At 52.8% G+C, this 20759-nt stretch overlaps 1 protein-coding gene across 2 annotated transcripts in view; it reads right to left on the bottom strand.

Annotated features, from left to right (window-relative positions):
• Positions 1–15093, bottom strand: part of CSPG5 (chondroitin sulfate proteoglycan 5) — a 28264-nt gene extending 13171 nt beyond the window's left edge. The window contains exons 1-3 of one of the 2 annotated variants that reach the window (XM_081931726.1): positions 14974–15093; positions 11003–12533; positions 3348–3536 (exon numbers count right to left, since the gene is read on the bottom strand). In XM_081931726.1, the coding sequence (XP_081787852.1) occupies positions 3348–3536; positions 11003–12533; positions 14974–15037 (1784 nt within the window). In that variant the 5' untranslated portion in view covers positions 15038–15093. The remainder of the gene's footprint in view (positions 1–3347; positions 3537–11002; positions 12534–14973) is intronic. The other variant, XM_081931727.1, reaches the window with a different exon arrangement.
• Between the last annotated feature and the right edge of the window lie 5666 nt (positions 15094–20759).

Consider the following 20759-nt stretch of genomic DNA (forward strand, 5'->3'; position numbering starts at 1 on the left):
CCCAGGGAAAGACAGCTCAGAGCCTGGGGAGTGGTGGTGGGACAACAATGGGTGGTCACAAGGGGAGGACTGGTAAGAGGATGTGTTGGAATCTGAAGAGGCGACAGGGTTTAGTGAGCAGGGAGAGTCTGTGGCAGAGAGCAGTCCAGACTCAGGCAGAAGCAAGAGAGGAGGGAAGCCAAGGGGCAGAGATGAGCCTGGTTGGCAAAGAGTCATGGGTGTCCCTCCTGCCTGCAGCACCAGGTTGTCAGGAGCTCGTGCAGGAGCCAGGCCCTGTGACCAATAGGACTTTGCAGGACTGGGCCTTCCTAAGTTTGTTCTGGAGAGGCAAGGAACAGCCACACAGGTGAGGCCGATTGGTAACTCACAGCACCTGGTGGCAAGAGTTGGGAAAGGAATATAAGGTCAGCATTTCCCTTCGGCTCTTTGCCACAGCAACACGTTCCCTGCCTTGCTGCGTTTGACTCCCTGCTTCTTGATCCTCAGACCCTCGGCTTCCTGACTTCTGGACTCCCATTCCTGCTCCCACCCCGCCACCTTGCCCCCGGTCCCCACGTCCCCAGCTGGGACTTTGATCGCCCATGAACCGGACCATGACACAGCTTGTATGTTTATGTTCTGACAGTTCCCTCACCTGCGGGCAAAAGCAGCCCAGCCCTGAAAGGATTCCACCCCAAAATTGCATGAAGTGGGCAGCCCAGCGAAGTACCACCCCCTGGAGGACAATGGGATTCCCTGGGGGATTCCCTAAGAGGCAAGGGGGCAAGAGGTGGGTGCGGAAAGTGGGGATTGAAGACTCTTGCTAACTTCTCCGCGTTGGCTCCCTGTCTGTGGGATGCTCTCCCCAGGGAGGTTCGTCTGGCGCCTTCATTATACACCTTTAGGCGCCAGGCAAAAACATTCCTTTTTAACCAGGCCTTTGGTTGGCCTGACCAACATCCCATACCCTTTTAAAATGTGGCTCTTTTGTGTGTGGGGGGGGTATAATTGAGTTACAGGGACGCAGGTGGCGCTGTGGGTTAAACCACAGAGCCTAGGACTTGCCGATCAGAAGGTCAGCGGTTCGAATCCCCATGACGGGGTGAGCTCCCGTTGCTCAGTCCATGCTCCTGCCAACCTAGCAGTTCAAAAGCACGTCAAAGTGCAAGTAGATAAATAGGTACCACTCCGGCGGGAAGGTAAACGGCGTTTCTGTGCACTGCTCTGGTTCGCCAGAAGCGGCTTAGTCATGCTGGCCACATGACCCGGAAGCTGTACGCCGGCTCCCTCGGCCAGTAAAGCGAGATGAGCGCCACAACCCCAGAGTCAGCCACGACTGGACCTAATGGTCAGGGGTCCCTTTACCTTTACTTTATAATTGGGTTATTGTTTTTATTTTTATTTTATATACTGTGATCCTTTTATGTGAACCGCCCTGAGACCTCTGGGTATAGGGCGGTATATAAATTCAAGAAATAATAATAATAATAATTAATAATAATAATAATAATAAAAACAAGACATTGGGAAACTGGACTCGCTGCATCAAGCCCATCCGTCACGCTGGGAATTAACTAAGCAGTGAAGACGTTACTAAATGTGGCATTTAGGACTCTTGCTAGAGGACTTTGAGAAGCTGACATCACGGATCAAGTTCACCAGGCTTGGCGGAGTAATTAAACTAAATAGTTTTAATTGGGTTTTCAGCGAATGCGCAATTAATGGTTGCTGTTTCGAATTTTATAGTCGTCTTATCTTCCTTAGTGGGTCATGCAAACTGCTATTCTGATAAATTCTTTTTTTATATAAAGGGGGGGGCAGTTCTGAAAAATGCCGCTGTGTGCATTTTCCAGAACAGATTCCCCCTCCCCTTCCACTCTGTTTCACCTCTTTCTCTGATGCCACCTGGGAAATTTACAACCCTGCGGAAGAGGCGAAGTGACAGGCGCTCCATCCCGGGCACACACAACACTTGGCGTTTCTCCCAGCCGGAAAACTCCCGCCCCGTAAATCACAGAATGGGGACGGGAGCAGGGATACCACAAAGCCTCTCGTTGATGGCAGGATTGTAATAAGGAAAGCCTGCTGGATGAGGCCGAAGGGGGCGCACCCAGTCCAGCATTCTGTCCTCACAGTGGCCAACCAGATGGGAAACCAGCAAGCGGGATCTGAGCGCAAGAGCAACTGGAATCCAAATAATAATAATAATAATAATAATAATAATAATAATAATAATATATTTATACCCCACACATCTGGCTGAGTCTCCCCAGCCACTCTGGGCAGCTTCCAATTGAGTGTTAAAAACAATACAGCATTAAATATTAAAAACTTCCCCAAAAAGGGCTGCCTTCAGATGTCTTTTAAAGATAAGATAGCTGCTTATTTCCTTCACATCTGAAGGGAGGGCATTCCACAGGGCGGGCGCCACCACCGAGAAGGCCCTCTGCCTGGTTCCTTGTAACTTGGCTTCTCGCAGGGAGCGAACAGCCAGAAGGCCCTCGGCGCTGGATCTCAGTGTCCGGGCAGAATGATGGGGGTGGAGACGCTCCTTCAGGTATACAGGACCGAGGCCATTTAGGGCTTTAAATTGCTGTCTCTAACCACAGACACAGAGTATAGCTATCCTGGCTAGGAGTCCTCAATAGCCCTCTCCTCCATGATGAGAAACATGTGTTGCTCCGCCCACTTTTGGCCCAGGCCCCACCCACTGCTAGCATGCGGCCCTTGCGAGGTGGTCCAGAGACGAGTGTGGCCCTCAGGACAAAAAAGCCAAAACACACACACCCGGCACCTCCGCAATAAAAGAACGAAGACAAAACCTTTCCCAGGACCGTCCGTCTCCCGCCTCTTCCTTGCCAGTCAGCGATCGCACCATTTAAAGACGGAGTTAGCTCTTCATTAGCAAAAACCCAACTTGGCTGAGTGTGCGGCTGAGCAAAGCAGCTCATTCCCAGGAGCCTTCCTCCATGAAAATCAGTTGCCGAGTCTCAACCTCCTCTCCAGGGATTTCCCAAGCAATCTGAGACTGCGCCTGCATGAGGCCAAACTCTCCTCCACCCTGTTCATGCCTCTCTTGGTTCTGGGAGACACGTGACTCTGCGCCAGCCAGACCCATCTCTGCCTCTTGGTCTCCCTCCGCTCCCGCCTCAGCCTCCAATTCTGGACTGCTCTCTGCCACAGACTCTCCCCGCTCACTAAACCCTGTTGCCTCTTCAGCTTCCGACCACCAATCCCTGGGCTCTGCGCCTTCTTCCCTGGCGGTGTTCCCAGCTGGTTCCCCCCCCCATTCCTCTGTGTCTAACCCGCCCATGACATTGACACCCACCCACCCATAAACCCGCCCGCCCAGCCCCGCCGCCACTCACTTGGTCTTGCGCAATTTGCTGTTTTCGGTTTTGAGCAGGTAGAGTTTCTTGGCGAAGAAGACGGTCATCATGAAGAGGAGGAGGACCACCAGGGCGGCCGAGCCCACTGCGATGCACATCACCTGGAAGTCGGTGATGATGGACTCGCAGCGGATGCCTTTGTGCCAGATGTAGTCCTGGGTGTTGCACCTGCGGGGCGAGAGGCAAAGCGAGGTCTGCTCAGCAAAGGGGGAGCCTGGGAAAGGCACCCATCCCAATAATAATAATAATAATAATAATAATAATAATAATAATAATAATAATAATATCTGGACTGCCTCGCCAGAGTGGTGCATGCTCTGGTTATCTCCCACTTGGACTACTGCCATGCGCTCTACGTGGTGCAACCTTTGAAGGTGACCCGGAAACTGCAATTAATCCAGAATGCGGCAGCTAGACTGGGGACTGGGAGCAGCCGCTGAGACCACATAACACCGGTCTTGAAAGGCGTACACTGGCTCCCAGTACGTTTCTGAGCACAATTCAAAGTGTTGGTGCTGACCTTGAAAGCCTTAAACGGCTTCGGCCCAGTATACCTGAAGGAGCGTCTCCACCTCCATCGTTCAGCCCGGACACTGAGGTCCAGCGCCAAGGGCCTTCTGGCAGTTTCCTCCCTGCGAGAAGCCAAGTTACAGGGAACCAGGCAGAGGGCCTTCTCGGTGGTGGCACCCTCCCTGTGGAACGCCCTCCCACCATACGTCAAAGGCAACAACAACTACTAGACTTTTAGAAGACATCTGAAGGCAGCCCTGTTTAGGGAAGCTTTTAATGTTAGATTCATTACTGTATTTAAATATTTTGCTGAAAGCCACCCAGAGTGGCTGGGGAAGTCCAGCTAGATGGGTGGGTATAAATAAATTAATAATAATAATAATAATAATAATAATAATAATAATAATAATAAATTCTTATACCCTGCCTGCCTGGGCTGCCCCAGGCACTCTGGGTGGCTTCCAACAAAAATGCAATTTAAAAAAGAAGGAAAATCCAAACATTTAAAAGCTTCCCAAAGCAGGGCTGTGTTCAGATGCCTACGAAAATTTTTACAGTTGTTTAACTCTTTGACACTTGCCGGGAGGGCATTCCACAGGGCGGGCCAGCCCTGTTCTCCCTGCACTGGATCTTGACCATTACCTCAGCTCAACTCAAGTGGAGAAGCCTACTCACAAAGGCCTAAAGTGGAGCTTCCACGGATAGGGGCAGGATACCTTAGGAAAAGATAACCGCATGTCACCAGCTTGTCTGTTTCCCTGGTACATCCCTTGTCAGAGAAGGCGCCGAGCTGCAAATTTCAAGTAGCAAATTTCAAGTGCTCAGAGTACTTCTTGTTAAAGGGATAATGATTCAGAAAACCCTACGACGGTCCAGTAAGTTAGGCCAGTATTGTTGTCCCTGCAATGCAGATGGCAGCCAGGAGAAGGGGCTTGAAGATGAAAGGGACAGACTCATGACTCTTCAATAAACGCGGGGATTTACTCCCCTGAAACGCCAATAATAATAATAATAATAATAATAATAATAATAATAATAATTTATTACTTGTACCCCGCCCATCTGGCTGGGTTTCCCCAGCCACTCTGGGCGGCTTACACAAAGACCAAAAATACATTAAGATGTCACACATTAAAACTTCCCCAAGCAGGGCTGCCTTCAGATGTCTTCTGAATGTCAGGTAGTTGTTTATCTCTTTGGCATCTGATGGGATGGCATTCCACAGGGTGGGCGCCACCACCGAGAAGGCCCTCTGCCTGGTTCCCTGTAACTTGGCTTCTCACAGGGAGGGAACCGCCAGAAGGCCCTCGGAGCTGGACCCCAGTGTCCGGGCAGAACGATAGGGGTGGATATACTGGACCGAGGCTGTTTAGGGCTTTCAAGGTCAGCACCAACACTTTGAATTGTGCTCAGAAATGTACTGGGAGCCAACGTAGATCTTTCAGGACCGGTGTTATGTGGTCTCGGCGGCCGCCCCCAGTCACCAGTCTAGCTGCCGCATTCTGGATTAGTTGGTGCCAACACTGGGTTCGAAAGCTATGCCTAGTTCAGCTCAGCCGCACAAACAGGTCACCAATGTGGGGCGAGGCTCAGTATGCGAACCAGCCCCACATTGCGGCAGCAACCTATTTGCTTGTTTCGTCAAATTCATACGCCGCTCGAATGTCAAAATAAAACCCTTGAAAGAGGTTGACAAAAAGGATAGAACCATAAGAAAATTACAGTCATACCTTGGGTTACAGACGCTGCAGGTTGCGTTTTTTCGAGTTACGGACGCGCTGAAACCCAGAAGTACCGGAATGGGTTACTTCTCAGTTTCGGCAGTCGCACACGCGCAGAAGCGCTAAATCGCGCTTTGCGCATGCGCAGATGCCCTGCTGTATGTTGGCAATGCTCCAGGTTGCGAACATGCGTCCCTCACGGATCACGTTCACAACCTGAGCACCCATTGTACTAAGTAAAATTAGGAATGGTAATTTCAGGCGTCGGAAAGTTAAAATTACAATTAAGGCTTGCACCAGCTTTCTAAACCTCTGAATGTTTTTATCAGGTGCAGAAGAATCCACAGTGCAGGTGCTCGCTTAATATCAACAGGCAGGGAGTTCCACAGTCTAAATGCCACTACACTCAAATATTGAGCTCTTACAAATATCGAATGGGACTTCTTTGGTGCATGCTAGTTCCACCAATCGAAGTCAGTTCATGTGGGGTGAGGCAATCTCGCAGGTAAACTGGTCCCAAATTGTTCCGGGCTTTATATACTGATAGTAGCACCCTGAACCTTGCCCGGTATCAAGCTGGAACCCAGGGCAGGTATCTGAGCACAGGTGAGATAGGCTGGCAAGGCCTCACTCCTGTCAGCAATCGGGCTGCAGCATTCTGCGCTAACTTGCAGCTGTGGATCTAGAGAAAGGGAAGCCCCCAAGAACAGCGCCTTGCGCAATAATATTAGGGCGGCCTCAGCTGCTGCACCACACAGAGGACCCTGGCTGGTGTCGCTTGGACTACAACTCCCATCATGCAGCTGGTGGGAATTTGCATCCAAAACACGGGGGGTGCACCAGGTTGGGGGATGCCTTGCTAGGCTATCATGCAGGGTGAATAAAAATCAATGATTATTTTTGTAAAAAAAATATGATTTTCTAAATTTAAATCGGATTTTAAAAAAAAAATAATTGGGTTTGTAAAATAAAATGCTTTTGGAGGAAAAATCTTTCTAAATATAGTTTTCTATTTAAGTTACTGTACATTGTAGTCCAAAGGCTATTCATCAGGAAATAAGAATTTGTTTTAAGTTTTTCACGTGTGCTAAAACTCAGTCTGAGTTGAAAAAAAATAAATCGTTTAACCACATCAGTTAACAAACATGGCTACATACGCTATAATGGTATTGTTTTAGTTAAATAAATGGTTTAAATTGTTACCAAGGAAATGATTATTTTTCTTCTTCCAATAAAGTTGTCCAAATATAAACAGCTATTAAACCTCACATTAATTTCATAATTATCAGTGTATTTCTAATAGTATAACCAAATCAGTAATTTTTGATATAAACTATTCTGAAAAATTATTATTCCAGAAATGAAACCTTAACCTGGCTGTAAATATTAAGATTTTGTCTTAATATTAATATTAATATTAAGATTTTGCAAGAATGAGTCCTTCTGTAAAAAAAGAGATTTAAATCAAGTCTTACTGACCAGTGATTTAAATCGTGATTTGATTTAAATCAAATCCACCCTGCTACCATGTGTGTGTCCAGGGCTCTTAATGGAAGAGGAATGAGGGCAGGGAGAGAGCGTTGGCCCCCCAGATATTGCCAAACTACAACTCCCATCGGCCCCCATGGCCAATGGATGATGGGATTTGTAGTTCTGCAACACCCAGAGGAGGGACGCGGGTGGCGCTGTGGGTTAAACCACAGAGCCTGGGACTTGCCGACCAGAAGGTCAGCGGTTCGAATCCCCGCGACACGGTGAGCTCCCGTTGCTCGGTCCCTGCTCCTGCCAACCTAGCAGTTCGAAAGCACACTAGTGCAACTAGATAAATAGGTAGCGCTCCAGCGGGAAGGTAAACGGCGTTTCCGTGCGCTGCTTTGGTTCGTCAGAAGCGGCTTAGTCATGCTGGCCACGTGACCCGGAAGCTGTATGCCGGCTCTCTCGGCCAGTAAAGCGAGATGAGCGCCGCAACCCGAGTTGGCCACGACTGGACCTAATGGTCAGGGGTCCCTTTACCTTTACCACCCAGAGGGCCAAAAACTGCCCACCACCAACTTCTTTATTTCTCATGCTTCACGCTCCCAGTATGGCTAATGATAATTTTACAAAATGCAGTGCAAAAACAAAGTTTAAAAAAAAACCCCACAATGCAGAATAAAACACTGTCATGCAATTCATGCAGATTTTGCAACGGCATCCAAGGCTTGCTGGGAAAAAGGATTAAGCTGGAAATGTTCATCCCACCAGCCCAGAAGGACCAAGAAAAACACAGGGAACCTGCAGGTGTGTGTTTCAGCCTTAGCAACCTGCAACTCTGGCATTGCTGGGGCTGGACTAGATGACCCTTTCGGTCCCTCCAAAACCAGACAATTGTATGGCTTTATGAATGCACAGCACACGCCACACCCGCTGAACCAAAATCCCTTCTCCTGCCTAGAGGTACAGGTCCGGAACACCAGAGTCAATGAGCAGCGAGGCAGGATCCGAACTCGCCTCCCGTTTGTGCTTCAGGATTTTTGCTGGATCTGCAAAGGGGTGCATCTCCCGCAGAGAACCCCTACCCAAGCTCTGCTCCCGGTGCACCCCGTGACTCGCACCCAGAACGCCATCTCTGGATACAGCGCGCCTTCTTCCCGCCACCGCTGTCTGTCAGAGCTGATTAGTGACTCAGGGAGAGCATCCCGTCAGCGTGGCTCTGACCTAATTCCGGCTCGGCTGAGCAGGCAGGGTGCTGTGGGGGCAGGGAGCACCCGGGAAATCCCTCCCCCTTCTCCGCTCAGCAGGCAGCAGCCGAGACGCCTTCAGGCTGCCTCTCGCAACCTTGGGTCGGGCACAGGGCACAGGGCTGAGACAGCATTGGACCTACCTCCCAGGGTCGTCGTAAATGATGCACTCGGGGCACACCTTTCGGAGACCAAAGAGCATCGCCCTGCGCGCCCAGGGTTCGAATCCTGACATGGTGTGTGACCTTGGGCGCCAGTCCCTGCCTCGCAGGGTTATTGTTGGGGGGCACTGAACAAGGAGGGAGGGGGAAAACCACAGATGCCACTGTGAGCTACTCAGAAAAAAAGGTGGAATGCAATAAATGTATAGGAAATTTGGGGGGGGGGGAGTGAAATGGAAAATAGGAGTTCGGGGGCAGGAAAAGGGAATGGCATGGGCTATTTTTCAATAGCCCATGGTTGATGGGAGAACTCCGCGCTGCAACACTTTGTTGCAGTTCTTCAAAATACAGTGGTACCTCGGGTTAAGTACTTAATTCGTTCCGGAGGTCCGTTCTTAACCTGAAACTGTTCTTAACCTGAAGCACCACTTTAGCTAATGGGGCCTCCTGCTGCCGCCGCGCCGCTGGAGCACGATTTCTGTTCTCATCCTGAAGCAAAGTTCTTAACCTGAGGTACTATTTCTGGGTGAGTGGAGTCTGTAACCTGAAGTATATGTAACCTGAAGCGTATGTAACTTGAGGTATCACTGTACAGTAGAACCTTGGCTTACGTTACTAAACTTCGGGTTGCAAAAGCAGCAAACCTGGAAGTATTTTCCCGGGTTTCGCTGCTCGTGCATGCGGAAACCTCGGGATCCGACTAGAGCTCTGGAACGGATCCCGTCCGCAACCAGAGCACCACTGTACTGCCTGTATCTGTCGCTGATGGGCAAACTGCAGTCAGGATGATGGGCGGTGTAGTCCAAGAACGTCTGGAGGGGCACAGGTGCCCCATTCCTGCTTCAGGTTGATGAGACAGTTCCCTAAAGCTCCATCACAGTCCAGTGTGACCCCAAACCCCACATTACTGAATTGCGAGGGGTTGGAACAGATGACCTTTGGAGCTCCCTTCCCACTCTATAATTCTCAGAAAAGTCAGGATATGGGGGTCAGCAAACAGGAGCGGATTCCCACTTGGGGGTGCCGGATGAGATTTCCCAGATTTAGCCCGCATGCCAAGAGGGATGCGCCCCTTTTCTTCCACATTAAGTGGGTAACTGGCTTCCAGTGGAGTACAGGGTCAGATTTAAGGTGCTGGTTTTGACCTTTAAAGCCCTTCACGGCCTAGGACCCTCGTACCTACGGGACCGCATCTTCCGGTATGCCCCACGGAGAGCCTCAAGGTCCATAAATAACAACACCCTAGTGGTCCCGGGCCCTAAGGAAGTTAGATTGGCTTCGACCAGAGCCAGGGCCTTTTCAGCACTGGCTCCGGCCTGGTGGAACGCTCTGTCTCATGAGACCAGGCCCTGCAGGATCTGATTTCTTTCCGCAGGGCCTGTAAGACAGAGTTGTTCCACCTGGCCTTTGGCTTGGAGCCAATTTGATTCCCTCCCCCTCTTTCTCCTTCTGTGAAGAGGCTGCATTTTAGTGTTTTAATGTTTCAATATTTTAATTGTTGTATTTTAATCTTGTTTTTAAGTTGTATTCATTCAACTTGCTTTTATTATTGCTTGCTAGCCGCCCTGAGTCTGGCCTTGGTGCGAGTTTTAATCTGTTTTTGGTCCATTGCTACTTTCAGTTATTGCGGCCGTTCTGGCGGTTCCCTCGCTGCGAGAAGCCAAGTTACAGGGAACCAGACAGAGGGCCTTCTCGGTGGTGGCATCCGCCCTGTGGAACGCCCTCCCAGCAGATGTCAAAGAGAATATAACTACCAAACTTTTAGAAGACATCTGAAGGCAGCCCTGTTTAGGGAAACTTTTAATGTTTAATAGGTTATTGTATTTTAGTGTTTTGTTGGAAGCCACCCAAAGTGGCTGGGGAAACCCAGCCAGATGGGCGGGGTATAAATAATAAATTATTATTATATTGTTGTTATTATTTATGAATAATTTTATCACTTCATCTTTCTGGAGGGTTTTGCTTTCTGACAGCCAGGCGGCATACAAATCTGATGAAATAAATAAATAAAGCCCAAACTCCCTACAGTTAGAAAGCTAGCTCAACAGGGAGCGGTCTAGGTTTAAACCGTCACGCCTGATGTACTGGTCTTCTTACTTGAAGGGGAGCTTTGTGTGTTTTCACAAAGTAGAAGGAAGTCGTGTTCAGTTAACAGCGCTCACGCATTTGAACTATGAACTGGTTCCATCCACTCTGACCAGCTCAGAATTCGAACCCCTCACCCTGTCACATGTGGAGACCAAGCTGAAGCCAGTTTTGGGTGGAAGAGAAATCTATGCTCCAAAACCAAGCAGAGCATAGCTCATCCCAGACCTTTTAAGGCTACTACTCCCAGTGGAAGAAGACTCAAATTTCAGCAGCACCCAGGGTGTCGCTAAAATCCCCCCTTGCCTTTCATGCTCCCTTCCACGTCCCAGTTGTGGCGCCCCCTGCAGCGCAGCGGCCAGCATGGCCACAGCTGCCACTGCTACTCCCACCTCACCTGCCAGGGAAGCCCCGCCCACTTCCAGGTAGCGCCTCACCTGCAGAAGGCCCCCAGGTTCTCCACCAGGTAGCACTGGCCCCCGTTGTGGCAGTAACTGGGGAATGTGTCGCACATGGATTTGCAGGAGTTGTTGTGCCGGACAAAACCACTACGGCATTCGGTGCTGTTCTCCACGACGCCCAACAGGCTGAGGTCCCGGCCAACTTCCGCCGGACGGGGTCTGGGGGTGGCCCTGCCGCCGCCCCCCGTGATGACAAAAGTCTGCAGAGGTGGGACAACATAGCGGCGGCTGGTGGGCTCCGCTTCTTGGATGGCGGTGTGGATCTTGGGCGTAGCCGGCGTGGGGATCCGAAAGCCGTTCTCGTCCTCCAGATCCCTGGCCAGCCCTCCTCCGCCATCTTCCTCCTCCTCCTCTTCCTCCGGCTCATCCAGGTCTTCCTCATCCCCGTCGGTGTAGAAGGAAGTCGTGGGGTAGAAATCGGACTCGTCGAAGGGCGTGAAGTCATCGTAGAGGTCATGCAGGGACCACGACATCCCTTTGTCGTCCACTGGTTTCCGCTTGGTGGAGTCCAGGCCGGCCCCGCCAAGCCTCTCCCCATCAAACAGGTCATAGTAATCGATGTCGATGATCTCGGAGGCCAAAGGGTCCTGCGACGGCTTCGGGGAGGCCTTGACCGGAGGCGTGACGGCCGTCCGCGGGGTCTCGGCACCCGGCCAGCTCCGATCGGTGCGGCCTTGCGCGCCCTCGGCTGGCGAGCTGCTGGAAGACTCCACCCACAGCTCCAGAGGCTCCTCCTTCTGGGCGGAGTCTTGTTCTGGGACTGCCCCGTCCTCCTCGGGGGCCGAGACGTCGGCCCTCGTGGGAGACGCCAGCACTGCTACCCCAAACGTGTCGAGGAGGAGGTCCGTCTCGGCCGAACTGTGGCCCAGGCCTGCAGAAGAACTGGTCTCTGGGGCAAACCTGGGGGTCGTGGTCCGTTCTGCCAACTCCCCTTGATCCGGGGAGGCCTTGACGGGCTGGTCCCCACTACCGGCTTCCTCTTGGCTTTCTGGGGCGGCGCGGGGGCTCCCCGCTGCCCCGTCCTCCCCGTCAAGTAACTTCCAGGCCCCCTCCTGCCCCTGCGCCGGCTGGGCAAATCCGGTTCCGCCCGACAATGCTTCGAGGGGGCCCTTGCCGTCGTGTCCCCCCAAAAAAGGCTGGCTGAGAGTCCCCCCGGGGCAGCCCAGACAGAGGCCCGACACGTTTTTCTCCTCCATCTCTCCAGAAAAGTACCTCACTGTGACGCTTGCCCCTGGGGGGCTGCCAGCAGCTGGGATGTCAGAAGCGACGGCGTCTCCTCCATCGCCGCCTGGGAGAACAGCAGGTGGCTTGAGCTGAGATTCCTTCGCTCCCCCTGCCTGCGAGGCTTTGGCGGCAGAGGCGTTCCCTCCTCGCCAGGCGCTGGGTCTCGGTGGAGAGGGATTCTCCTTCCTTGGAGGCGGCGCTCTGCTCACAGCGGCCGGCCTGCTCTGCCAGGGGGCTCCTCGGACGTCAGTGGCGTTGGGGGATCTTGCAGGTTGTTCAGAGGCTGAAGGCAAGAAAGGCAAAAGCGCTTATAAGTGGGGGAAAACGCAAGCAGGGAGAGGTACTTCTCCCTGTGTACACAGAGGCGTTGCTAAGCTCCCTCCCCAAAATACGAACCCATAAAGAGCCCTGCAGGATCAGGCCCAGCCAGCATCCTGGCCTCATAACCTGATACACAGAATCATAGAAAAGTCAGAAGGGACCTTGTGTGTCATCTAGTCCAATGCAGGAATCTTTTGCCCCACGTGAGGCTCGAACCCACGGCCCTGAGGTTAAGAGCCTCATGCTCTGACAACTGAGCTATAAACTGCATCAGGGCAGAACAGGGCAGTTGTCTCAATGCAAAGCCCGCAAGCACGACCCGGGCGCAAGAGCATAGCCATCGGGGGGGGGGCTGTTAGCCCTCGATGGCTCTCTCCTCCAAGAATCTGCCCAGTCCTATCTCAAAGTCACCTAGTTTGGCCACCAATGCCTCTTGTGGAAGGGAGTTCCACAGATCAACTCAGCGCTGCGTGAAGAAGGACTTTATTTTATCCGCCCTGAATCTTCCAACATTCAGCTTCTCTGCTTTTCCAAACCCCAGAACCTCCTACAGACAATTCCAGCGCACCGAATGGTACTTTCCCTATATATATACGTATTCTTCCTTGCCGCTGTGTCAAAAATAGCAGTGGTCTCGGCTAGCGGCTCATTCCCACACATTCTGGCTGCCTGATTCAGCTTTTCTCCTTCCCCCTCTTTGCCAGTGTAGTAGAGCAGAATTAATCACTTGGAAGGTGGGGGAGAGAAGAAGCTGGCTGGTTGTAGCGAGGAGAGGGGTGTAAATATGGGAAATGTCTTTGGCGCTAACAGTCGCTTTGGGGTTTATTTCCCAAATCGGTGGACCTCTCCCTGCAAGCAAGGAAGAGAGGCAGCCTGATCAACCTTCGGGAGAAATCCATCCTTCCATGGGCAAAGGGGTGGGCTCCCTCTGGCAAGACCCCCACCCACCCAGTGTTCTAATTTTGGCTTCCCTGAGAAAGATCTTGGGGGTTTTTTTCTGAGGCTTAAGACAAAAGCGAACAGAAAAAGGAGGGCGGAATGCAAGAGAAGCCAATGCAAAACAGAAAGAAATTGTTCTAGAGGTAGGAAACACCCCTCCTCAAACCAGGAAAAAAAATAAATACAAGGAGGAGGAGGGTGTCCGTTTGGTTTTTGAGCATCCAGGACTGGGGGTGTGACTGAAGAAGAGGACTGCAGGCAAAACCAGCTGGAGAAGAGGGATGGAGAGATCCCAAAAGGGTGGACATCACCTCCATGCCTACACACACCTGTCTGACTGGTCATCACCAGATCCTAGAACAGGTGGACCTCCTGGTCTGATCCTGCCAGGCAGATGAGGGGTCTTGCAGGGGAAACAATTCATTTTGCACCCCACCCCCCTCCTCTGGAAGGAAGGTCTGACTGAGTCACTGGTTTTTGTGGCCTTCTGACCTGAAAATCCATAGATTTACACATCTGAACCTGGCAGCAGCAGCAGGCAGGATAATTCTCACTCCCTTCCAAGCGTCTGGGGTTTATTTACGACAGGACACGGTCACGGGGGGACTATACAGATCTCTTCCACCATCAAACAAGACCCGCATTTTTAAGAAATAAAGATTCATTCGATCTTCGACAGATTATATATATATATATATATATATATATATATTTAGAGGGGGGTACAGCCAAGAAAGGTACAGGGGGTCTTCGATGCTGCACCACCACCCCTGACTCGTCCGCAACGGAATCACCGGGACGTGATCCGGTGCGATTCCGCATTTAGCTGCGATCTCCCGCCGCCCGCCCCTCCCTCCAGCTCTCCATTCGCCACAGCCTCCTTTTTTTGGGAGGGGGGACACGGACACCCACACCCCAAAATACATTTGCAGGGGAGGGGAAGCAGGGCGAGGAGAGTGTGTGGATTTTGTAACACGTGTCTTGCATTACAACTAACGCCGCCACCAAAATCACTCAACAGACATCCCCGAAAGCATCCTACAAAATCAGGGGTGGGAGGGGGAGGGGAGAAAAAGGAGGGGTGGGAATCATTTTTTTGGGGGGGGGTCTTCTCTTCCCACCCCAACGTGGCCATTTTGCACCCCCCAGCCCTATCCGTCCCCCACCCCACTTCTTGAAAAGGCTCCCCCAGTGTCCTTAACCATTGCCAAAAAATAATAATAATGCGCCCTCCTTATTTTTTGCGCGAGGGGAGTGGTCGGGGGGTGGGGGAGAAACGAGACTGTCTGGGTCGGGGGGGCGGTTCCCTCGTTGCAAATTCCACCCCCACCCAAAAATAGACCCCCCAAAAAAATTTGCAATCCAGAAAATATCCAGGTAGAGAAAAAGGGTGGAATTTGGAGATGGGTGTGTGTGTATTGGCGTCTCCATCCCACCCCCCGATTCCCCTGGCCCCCACCTACCCGCGAGGAGGCCCGCCAGCGCCATCAGGCCGGCGGCGGCGAAGGCGAGCCAGGCGCGCCCCATGCTCCGTGCACCCTCGGCCGCGTCCCGCCCTCGGCAGGAGGCTCCGCGCGCTGCTCCGGCTGCCGCTCAGCGCCGGCGGACGCCCCGCCGCATGGCGCGCCCAGCCGCGCCCCCCGAGATCAGCGCCCAGACGCCGCCGCCCAGCCGGCCCGAGGAGGAGGAGGAGGAGGAGGATGCCGCCGCCGCCACCGCCGCTGCCCCATCGTCCCCCGGCCGCCTCCAGCCCCAGCTCCAGCGGCAGGAGCAGCAGCAGAAGCGCCGGCCCCGCCTCGCCGCGCGCAGCGCCAGGAGCCGCGGAGCAGGAGGAGGAGGAGGGAGGAGGAGGCGCTTCTGCAAGGAGGATTACGGTGCCCGCGGGGGGGGGGGAGAGACAGACACACACAGACTCACACACACACACATGGACGCGGAGGCGCGGGCGCGCGCAACACCCCCCTGCCCAGTTGCAGCCGCTGCGCTCTTGCAGTTGCAGGACGCGCCGGGCGCTGCTGCAATGCATGCGCGCCCCTGGGCACGGTTTAGAGCTGGGGTGGGATGTACGGAAGGCAGTTGGGGGAGACGGAGGCTGGAAGCGTTGGAGGGGGGGGGGGTGGATGCGAAAGGGGGCGCAAACCGGAGAGGGAGGGCCGTAGAATCGGAGAGGCGGAAAGGGACCCCCAGTCATCTAGTTGCAAAACCCCGTGCAATGCAGGAATCCCAGCTAAAGCTGGGAATTGGGAAGAACTGGAATGAGAACGGGAGAGGAGCCCACGGTGGATCAGGCCCCTGGCCTGTCTGGTCCCTGGCGCCGTCCTCCCACCATGGCCACCTGCGGGAAGCCGAGCAGCAGGATTCGAACACAAGAGCAGCTTGCCTGCTGGGGTTTCCAGCAATTTGGAAGCACGGGACCGTAGAATTGCAAAAGACCCCCAAGGCTCATCTAGTCCAACCCCCTGCAATGCAGGAATCTCAGCTAAAGCATTCGTGACATGTGGCCACCCAACCTCTGCTTAAAAACCTTCAAGGAAGGAGAGTCCACAAGGAGCGTGTTCCACTGTCAAACCGCTCCTACCATGACAAAGTTCTTCCTGAGGTTTGGTCAGCGGAATCTCCTTTCTTGTAACTTGAAGCCTTGGGTTCAGGTCCTGCCCTCCGGAGCAGAAAGAGAGGACAGGGTCTTTGCTTTGATGCAGGGGGTGGAGGGATGCATGGAGGAAGGCCAGTGGGGTAAGTAAGTAAGAAGAAACGTGCAGGATCTAGTCCAGTGGCCAGCCAGAGGCTTGTGGGAAACCCCCAAGCAGCCCTCTCCTCTCCACTCCTGTGGTTGCCAGCAAGTGGTATTCAGAAGTTTTGCTGCCTCCGACTGTGGAAACTAGTTGTAAAAGGTAAAGGCAAAGGGACCCCTGATCGTTAGGTCCAGTCGTGGCCGACTCTGGGGTTGCAGCGCTCATCTCGCTTTATTGGCCAAGGGAGCTGGCGTACAGCTTCTGTGGCTAGCATGACTAAACCGCTTCTGGCGAACCAGAGCAGCGCACGGTAACGCCATTTACCTTCCCACTGGAGTGGTACCTATTTATCTACTTGCACTTTGATGTGCTTTCAAACTGCTAGGTTGGCGGGAGCAGGGACCGAGCAAGGGGAGCTCACCCCGTCGCGGGGATTTGAACCGCCGACCTTCTAGACAAGTCCTAGGCTCTGTGGTTTAACCCACAGCGCCACTCGCATCCTGGAAACTAGTTGTATGTGTGTGCAAATACCATGCTCTGTTGTCCCTGGGTGTGCGCCATGGCTCACACACGTACACACACCTCTCCGGATCAAGTGCAAGAAGTTCGCCTCTGGGAAGGACTTCCTTGTATCTGACTTTTCATTTTTGAGATGCATTATCGCCCAGAGCATTTCCTAGGTGCATCCGCTTCTGACAAGTCACACACGCGCATCAAATACTATGCTATGTGCAGGATGTCTTGCAACGTCTTCCCTTCCAAATCTCATTTCCATTCGCATCTAGACCAGTGGTCAGCAAGCTTTTTCAGCAGGGGGCCGGTCGACTGTCCCTCAGACCTTGTGGGGGGCCGGACTATATTTTGAAGGGGGGGAAATGAACTAATTCCTATGCCCCACAAATAACCCAGAGATGCATTTTAAATAAAAGGACGCATTCTACTCATGTAAAAACAGGCAGATTCCTGGACCGTCCGTGGGCCGGATTTAGAAGGCGATTGGGCCGGATCCGGCCCCTGGGCCGTAGGTTGCCCACCCATGGTCTAGACGCTGCACAGCGGACCAGCCTTTGCTCTGGGGGCATATGGGGCACAGGCAAGTGCCCACGACACGTGCGCCAGCCTCAAGAAACCTCTCTTGCCAAGCTTCTGCTACATGAGCAACTCCTCGCTGTGTTTTCTGCCCGATACAGAAAACAGGGTCAGAATTATTATTTCCCATTAATCTGGGGCAGCTGCTCCCCTCCCGTCCTCCCCTCGCCAGGGCCTGCTGCTCAGCCAACAACATCCATGTGGACTTTTGCTGCTTTCCCCCACACCCTCCAGCCAGGGTGAGCATTGATTTGAAATTCATTGTCTGGGAGCTGAGCCAAGGAGAAGGGTTAAAGCTCATATACAGTGGTACCTTGGTTCTCAATTGGCTTGGCTCCTGAACAAATCGGCTCAAACCCAGAAGTGAGTGTTCCGGTTTGCAAACGTTTTTCGGAAGCCGAACGTCCGACGCGTGCAGGAAGCTCCCGCAGCCAATCGGACGCCGTGCCTTGGTTTTTGAACAGTTCCAGGAGTCGAACGGACTGCCGGAACGGATTAAGTTTGACAACCAAGATAGCACTTTATGGGGGGGGGGGAGACTGCTGGTATGGAGGGACCAGGAGGAGAAACAGACCACAAGCCTTAAGCTAAAACACAGTTTCCCATGATGGGAATCTGGTTGGCCACTGTGGGATTAGGATGCTGTACCAGATAGGCCACGGGCCTGATCCAGCAGGGTCTTCACATGTTCTACTCAGAGGAGTAGTGAGCTGCGCTTGCAAGGGCGCCCTGAGATAGAAGAGTTTCCGTTCCCAGCAGGTCTAAGATCCAGCAGGGTCTGAGGTGGGGAGGCAGCATTTTGACCATGTTGCCTCTGGCACCCGAGTGCTCCTGACCCAGGGGTCAGCAAACTTTCTCAGCAGGGGGCCGGTCCACTGTCCCTCAGACCTTGTGGGGGGGCTGGACTATAGTCATACCTTGGGTTACAGTCGCTTCAGGTTGTGTGTTTTCGGGTCACGGATGCGCCAAAACCAGGAAGTACCGGAATGGGTTACTTCTGGGTTTCAGCGCTTGTTACTGGTTACGGACGTGCCAGAAGTACTGGAACGGGTTATTTCTGGGTTTCGGTGCTTGCGCATGTGCAGAAGCGCTAAACCGCGCTTTGCGCATGCGCAGAAGTGCCAAATCGTGATTTGCACGTGCGCAGACGCAGCGCTGTGGGTTGCGAACATGCCTCCCGCACGGATCACGTTCGCAACCCAAGCGTCCACTGTATTTTGGAAAAAAATATATGAACGAATCCCTAGGCCCCACAAATAACCCAGAGATGCGTTTTAAATGAAAGGACACATTCTACTCATGTAAAAACATGCTGATTCCCAGACAGTCCGCGGGCCGGATTTAGAAGGCGATTGGGCCAGATCCGGCCCTCGGGCCTTAGTTTGCCTACCCATGCTCTTACCTGTGTGCTAAAGCCTCATCTCTGGCTCAACTGCACTCTCTCTTCTTCGCTTGTAAGGCAAGGCCTCGGGAAGCCCTCTAGAGACCCGCCAGAACGGATCCTCCTCGATAATTAACAAGCTCATTGAAACACTAGCCCTGCGGCGGAGGCAGCACTCTGATTTCCGGCTGCTGCTTCCAGCTGCAAATTCTCTCCACAAGGTGCCGACCACCTTGGCTGCTGCACTCGAGAACCAGGCTCTCCTCTAGAACATGCGCAGAGGGCAACCAAAGATGGATCTTTCTGACGGTGAGAGCTGTTCAACAACAGGACAGACTTCCTTGGGAGGTGATGGACTCTCCATCGTTTGATGGGGGGTGGCTGCCTGCCAGGGATTCTTTAGCTGTGATTCCTGCACTGCATTGGGTTGGACTTGATGAACCTTGGGGGTCCTTGACAGTTCTACGAACCAAGCAGGTGTAGAAGCTATTCCAGGCTAAGGAAAGAAATCAGAGCAATCCTGGAAACATTTATGAAAACATCCCAATTTATTCCGAACACCAGAATTGCGGCACAACACTATTTTCCAGCGTTTACTCAGGTGGCAAGGGGAACAAATCTTCCTTTGCCACTCTCTTCCTTTAAATTGCTCTTGGTGTTTGCAGAGAGGGCACACAGTTCAGGGACACCTGCTGGGCATGCAGAAGGTCCCAGGCTCAGTCCCTAACAGAATCTCCAGCTAAAAGGGCCAGGTAAATAGCACCGGTGAGGAAGGCCCCTCTCCCTGATGGTCAGAGGGGTTGATATTGGGCAAGATGGACCAGTAGCCAGGGGGCAGCAAACTATGCTCCCAGAGCACCTAATGACCCAGGGAATCAACAGATCCCAGATGTCTTAATAGCTCAGGAATTGCTTTGCTGAAGTGGATCAAAGCAACATCCAGGCCAGCGCTCTCATTTCTCAGCTGTCTCCTGGAAGTCCACAAGCTGGTTATGGTTTTGATGGGTGTCAAAGAGTGAGCCAGCACACCATTCAAAGTTGGAGTCAACTCTTTATTAGTAAATTCACAATCTTCACAGACTTGGCTGAGTGTCAGGCCTAATGAGTGCAGCAGCTCATCCCCGTTAGGGTCTTGTCCCATGAATCAGTTGTGAGACTGAAAGCCCCTGACTTCCGACAACCGCCTTAAGTCCCATTTGCTCCAGGGATTTTCCCAAGCAATCTGAGACTGCACCTGTGTGCAGCCTGTCACTACTCCGCCCGTTTCAGCCCTCTCCTGGTCCTGGGAGATGTGGGCAAGGGAGCTTGTCACAGCAGGAGGGGAAGACACCCCATGCCTCTTAACCAATCTGACTCATCTCTGCCTCTTGGTGTCCCGTCTCAGAATCAGCATCAGATTCTGGACTTCTCTCTGCCACACTCTTCCTAATCATTAAGCGGTTACCTCTTCAGCTTCCGACTACACCTGTTCCCAGTCTTCTCCCTTTGACCACTCACCCTCCTCCTCCCACCAATCCCCTAGCCCTGTGCCTTCTTCCCTTGGGGATTCCCCAGCTGTTTCCTTCCACTGTGCCAGTCCACAACATCGGGTCTTTGGTTTGGTTTGCCCCAACTCTGGTAAAGGTGTAACGTAGGGATGGATACCCTGTGGCTGAACTCATGAAGCCTCCGGCGAAGGCACTGTGCTGAGCCCTTGAAAAGCGGAGGAAGAAGATGGCAGAGGCACAATGGGCAGCGCTGTTCCTAGAGAGCTGGGCAAGAGCTGATCTGGAAGGGGAGAGCCAAGAGGCTGCCTCGCTCCCGTGAATACCAGATCAGATGGCCCCCACTTGCTGCTTCCCCTCCCTCCCCCCCTCTTGCTCAACAGTGCATTGTCCCAGGCACCGGGACTCAACTCTTTCAAGGCAAAGGATTAGTTCCGTCCGAGAGCTGAGGTGCTCAGCATCTTAATGAACAAGGCCAAACGGAGTTCCAAGTGGAGGAAGAGACTGGGGCCTTATAAGTGTGATGCTACTTCCCTTTCTCTCTCTGCACATCCTTCTGAACA

Source organism: Podarcis melisellensis (assembly GCF_964234715.1).
Source record: "Podarcis melisellensis genome assembly, chromosome: 12".
In the NCBI taxonomy this organism is placed as follows: Eukaryota; Metazoa; Chordata; class Lepidosauria; order Squamata; family Lacertidae; genus Podarcis; species Podarcis melisellensis.